Below are 4320 nucleotides of genomic sequence, written 5' to 3' on the forward strand. Positions count from 1 at the left end.
TGGAGAGGGTGCGAAGGTTCTATTTTGGTAGGATCGGTGGATCCATGGAGTTGCGGTGAAAGACATTGCTCCGCTGCTCACTCAACTTGTCAGCACAAGAGATAGCAATAGGAGAACGGTGCGCGATGCCCTCCTTGACAATGCCTGGACGAATGATATCAATGGAGAGCTCACTTTCTTGGGGCACATGCAAGTCTACATGCTGATCCAAGCCATTAGCACTGTGGAGAGAAACGTGGATGAACTTGATCGCTTCGAGTGGCCCTGCGACGCATCGCGCAAGTACACAGCCAGTTCAACTTACAACAGACTTTGCACGGGCTACATCCGCTCCCCGACGGCCGGTTGCATTTGGCGTAGCTGGTTAGCGCTCAAGTGCAAGATCTTCATGTGGTTGGCCAGCCAATATCGGCTATGGACTTCCGATCACCGAGCCCGGCATGGCCTGCAAGATGCTCCATCCCCTTGCTACACTTGCCTTCAGGAGGAGGACAATGTGGATCATATCCTCGCACAATGTGTTTACGCTCGAGAGGTGTGGCATGCCTGCTTCAGTGCTTGGAACACCAACATTCACACACCGAGCTCAAATGTCACGTTCTTAAACTGGTGATGGGACCAACGGAGGCGTTTCTTTGGGAGGTCCAAGAGGAGCATCGACTCGATAGTGATTCTTATTGCGTGGGCACTCTGGAAGCAACGCAATGCCCGTGTCTTCAACAATAGATTGAGACAGAGATCTCCCCTGCAGCTGAGAGAGGACATTCAAGAGGAGATTGAAGATTGGAAGAAGGCCGGTCTCGGCGGTGTCGGAGCTCTAGATCCTTTTAGGAGACAGTAGATTAAGGGGTTTATTCGGTGTCGGAGTCGTGTGTGTCTCCCCCGACGATTTGTTCGCATCTCGTCCGGGCTCTTGTACATATATTCTGCCTTCTATAATACAAAGGTATGCCATTGACGTACTCTCGAAAAAAAAACCCTATCCACATCCTTAGGTATTTGTAGAAAAATGATACTCCCTTCATTTTTGTATACAAGGCCACAAACTTGGATTACATGTATCAATGTAAAATTTAATGTGTGCTTTACAAGTCAACTTCTCTTTTTGTTTACTGGGATCTTTAATACTCTGCATGCACTCAAAGAAACTGAGTGGAGGAAGTAGCTGATTGTCATTATGACTGCATGCATGCAAGTATTAAACAAGTTGTTAGTACGAGAAAATATCATTAACTTTGCCTCGATTAGTGTTGGTGGCCTCGTATAGATGTAGAATGTATATTCCATAGTTGGTGGTCTTGTATAGATGTAGAATATATATTCCATAGTGGCCTTGTATATAAAAATGGAGGGAGTATGCCACTTGATTGGGGCCTATCCACACCCTTAGGTATATGAAGGATACTACCTCTTGTGATTTTTGTTTCTTTTACCACGCTCCGCCCTGCTGATTTTGTTTGCAATTTGCAATTTTTATTGTTAGCTCACCAAGCTAACCGCTTGGTCGGCCTGCCAATTTTGATGATTGCTGGGAACATTTTTATTTGCAAGAGCAAGGGAACCAATACAACAATCAACAACATGCCCTGGTGTTGGCAACGTAGCATTGCATACTCCAAGCTGCTGATGTTTAAACACGTGGTTATGGGCAGCTTAGTTGCCTCCTGCCGTGGCCGGGGCTGCAGCCTGCGCCTGTCTCATCTTGGCGAGTTCGACCACTCTGTCGACGGCCGGCAGGACAGCCTTGGCGGCGTCCAGCGCGCCAAAGCGCTCCACCCACGCCGCCAGGAGAGGGCCGAAGAAAGGCTTCACCCAAGCCTCCTGCAGTACATCGACGAAGCATTCGCCGACATCGGCCGCTCCCTCCTCCCCTCCGACCCCCACCAGCGCGCGGTCGCTCGCTTCTGGGCCTCCTACATCGATGACAAGGTTTCACACGTTATTCTTTTTCTGTTCAGCTACGTAGTTTTACTGATCATTCAAGTGACGCGCGTGTGTCTATGCAGCTCGTGATCCCATGGGTGCGGTCGTTCAGGGGCAAGACGGAGGAGGAGAAGTCTGAGTGGATGGAGCAGACGCTCATCGCCGTGGAGACCCTGGAAGGAGCCCTGAGGGAGTGCCCCAAGGGCAAGGGCTTCTTCGGCGGCGACAATGTCGGGCTCGTCGACGTCGTGCTGGGCAGCCTGCTCACGTGGGTGCACGCGGCTGAGGTGATGTCCGGGGCCAAGATGTTTGACCCTGCTAAGACCCCATTGCTGGCCGCGTGGATGCAGCGCTTCGACGAGCTTGCCGCTGCCAAGGCCGTCATGCCGGACGTTAATAGGATGGTCGAGTTCAAGACGAGGCAGGCACAGGCCATCTCTGTCGCTGCAGCTTCACAGCGTCAGTAAACTAAGCTGGCATTAGGTGTTGGAACTACTAGGAATACCCCTGTACCCGTTATGTGATGATTTATTTTCCATATTTGCCTAAAAAGAATTTATTGCTACATCGTGTACTGTTCTAAGGTACTGTATCTTTTGATCGTCATTTGTGTGTAAACCTATCAGCTGCTTGACGTAATAATACTACTTCCTCGTTTTTAAATAAAGTCTTTCTAAAGATTTCAATATGAAATACATACTGAGCAAAATGAATAAATCTATACTTTAAAATATATCTACTCTTTAAAATACTTATACTTAGGAATGGAAGAAGTATAAGAATAACTCTTTACATCAGCAAGAGTCATGGAGTTTCTACACTCTTTCTCCAATGCACCCTCGTGAAATATAAAATATAAAAATATATAGTTTAGAAATAAAAATATTAATTTTGGGGGCAACAAATATTGTTGAATCATCTTCCTGCATGCAAATTTTCATGACGAGTTGTCCGGAGAACACTTTCAGTTTGTCATGAGTTGATGTGCTCAGCTTTTAAATGATCTTTATTCTGAAATGAATGAAGTATTTAGTTAGATACTCCCTCCGCCTCAAAATAAATGTCGCAGACTTGGTCCAACCTTACTTTCTAAGAAGTGAAACTAATCAAATGGCAAGAACAGAAATACGGATTTCCAAAAGAATACAAGTACTAAATGATGTTAAAACTTTACAAAATATTACAAATGATCTTAAAACCTTCACAAAATATCACATGCACTAATTTTCCCTGGCACCATTACATCAAGAATCGATATACAAACAACAATCATATATGCTATGTAGAAAACATGCACTCTTTTTTATTCAATGGGACTCATGTTTCCATGACGTTTACTTGGTCTCCGAAGCAGCGGCGGCGGCATCAGCCTGTGCCTGTCTCTTCTTGGCAAATTCGACCACCCTATCAACTTCTGGCAACGCCGCCTTGGCAGCGTCGAGCTCACTAAAGCGCCCCATCCACGCTGCCAGGAGCGGAGTCTTAACAGGATCAAAGATCTTGGTTCCAGACATCACTTCTGTTGCAATCAACCAGGAGAGCAGGCTCCCAAGTGAAATGTCCACAAGCCCAACGGTCTCACCACCAAAGTAGCCCTCTCCCTTGGAGCACTCCCTCAGGGCTCCTTCCAGTGTCTCCACCGCGGCAAATGTCTGCTTAACCCCCTCGGACTTCTCCTCCTCTGTCTTGGCCCTCAACGACTGTACCCATGGGGTGACGAGCTGCACAAAATCACATTAAGTTGGTAAAATCAAACCCCGAATGCCCGTGCCATAAATTTCAATGCACAAAAAGATAGATGTGAAACCTTATCGTCAATGTAGGCGGCCCAAAAATGGGCAATTGCACGTTCGTAGGGGTCAGAGGGAAGAAGAGAGGGGCCGACGAGGAACGCCTCATCGATGTACTGAACGATGATCACTGACTCGCAAATGGGTTTCCCGTTGTGGACGAGCACGGGCACCTTCTTGTGCACCGGGTTCGAGCTGAGGAGGAGCTCGCTCTTGTTGCTGAGGTCCTCCTCAACATCCTCGAAGCTCAGGCCCTTGAAGCTCAGCGCAAGCTTCACCCTGGTGACAAATGGACTCGCCCAAGCGCCGAGCAGCTTCAAGTCATCTCCTCCGGCCATCTAGATCTGTGTATGTAAGGTTGAGCTGCTTGTTTTGGCTTGTGTTTCGTTAGGTGGTTGGTGGATCATAGTTATGTGGATCATCTATATATAGTGTTTGGTTTGCTAGTTTGGATGCGTCATCCGTGATGCTTGCAAACTGGGAGCGTGCAAGCAAGATCCCCATGATGAACATGCCCAACTTGGAGAAGAAGGCTAGGTAAACTGACACATCTGTTTGGTATAGTCTGTACTTATCAGTTTGAATAGATCGGTCAAACCCAACTTTT

The 4320-nt window shown here is 47.4% G+C and overlaps 2 protein-coding genes across 2 annotated transcripts; one reads left to right on the top strand and one right to left on the bottom strand.

The window, feature by feature from the left end:
* The first annotated feature begins 1580 nt into the window (after nucleotides 1–1580).
* LOC125510211 (probable glutathione S-transferase GSTU6) lies at nucleotides 1581–2468 on the top strand. The gene is made up of 2 exons (XM_048675314.1): nucleotides 1581–1929; nucleotides 2007–2468. Exons 1-2 carry the CDS (start codon nucleotides 1582–1584, stop codon nucleotides 2388–2390), a joined length of 732 nt encoding a protein of 243 aa, XP_048531271.1. The 5' UTR covers nucleotide 1581; the 3' UTR covers nucleotides 2391–2468.
* Nucleotides 2469–3055: 587 nt separating this feature from the next.
* On the bottom strand, nucleotides 3056–4108 carry LOC125510224 (probable glutathione S-transferase GSTU6). The gene is made up of 2 exons (XM_048675340.1): nucleotides 3731–4108; nucleotides 3056–3644 (listed from the first exon to the last, which is right to left on the bottom strand). The coding sequence occupies exons 1-2, from the start codon at nucleotides 4049–4051 to the stop codon at nucleotides 3258–3260; spliced, it is 708 nt and encodes a 235-aa protein (XP_048531297.1). The 5' UTR covers nucleotides 4052–4108; the 3' UTR covers nucleotides 3056–3257.
* Between the last annotated feature and the right edge of the window lie 212 nt (nucleotides 4109–4320).

This window comes from Triticum urartu, chromosome 1, assembly GCF_003073215.2.
Source record: "Triticum urartu cultivar G1812 chromosome 1, Tu2.1, whole genome shotgun sequence".
NCBI classification, from domain to species: Eukaryota; Viridiplantae; Streptophyta; class Magnoliopsida; order Poales; family Poaceae; genus Triticum; species Triticum urartu.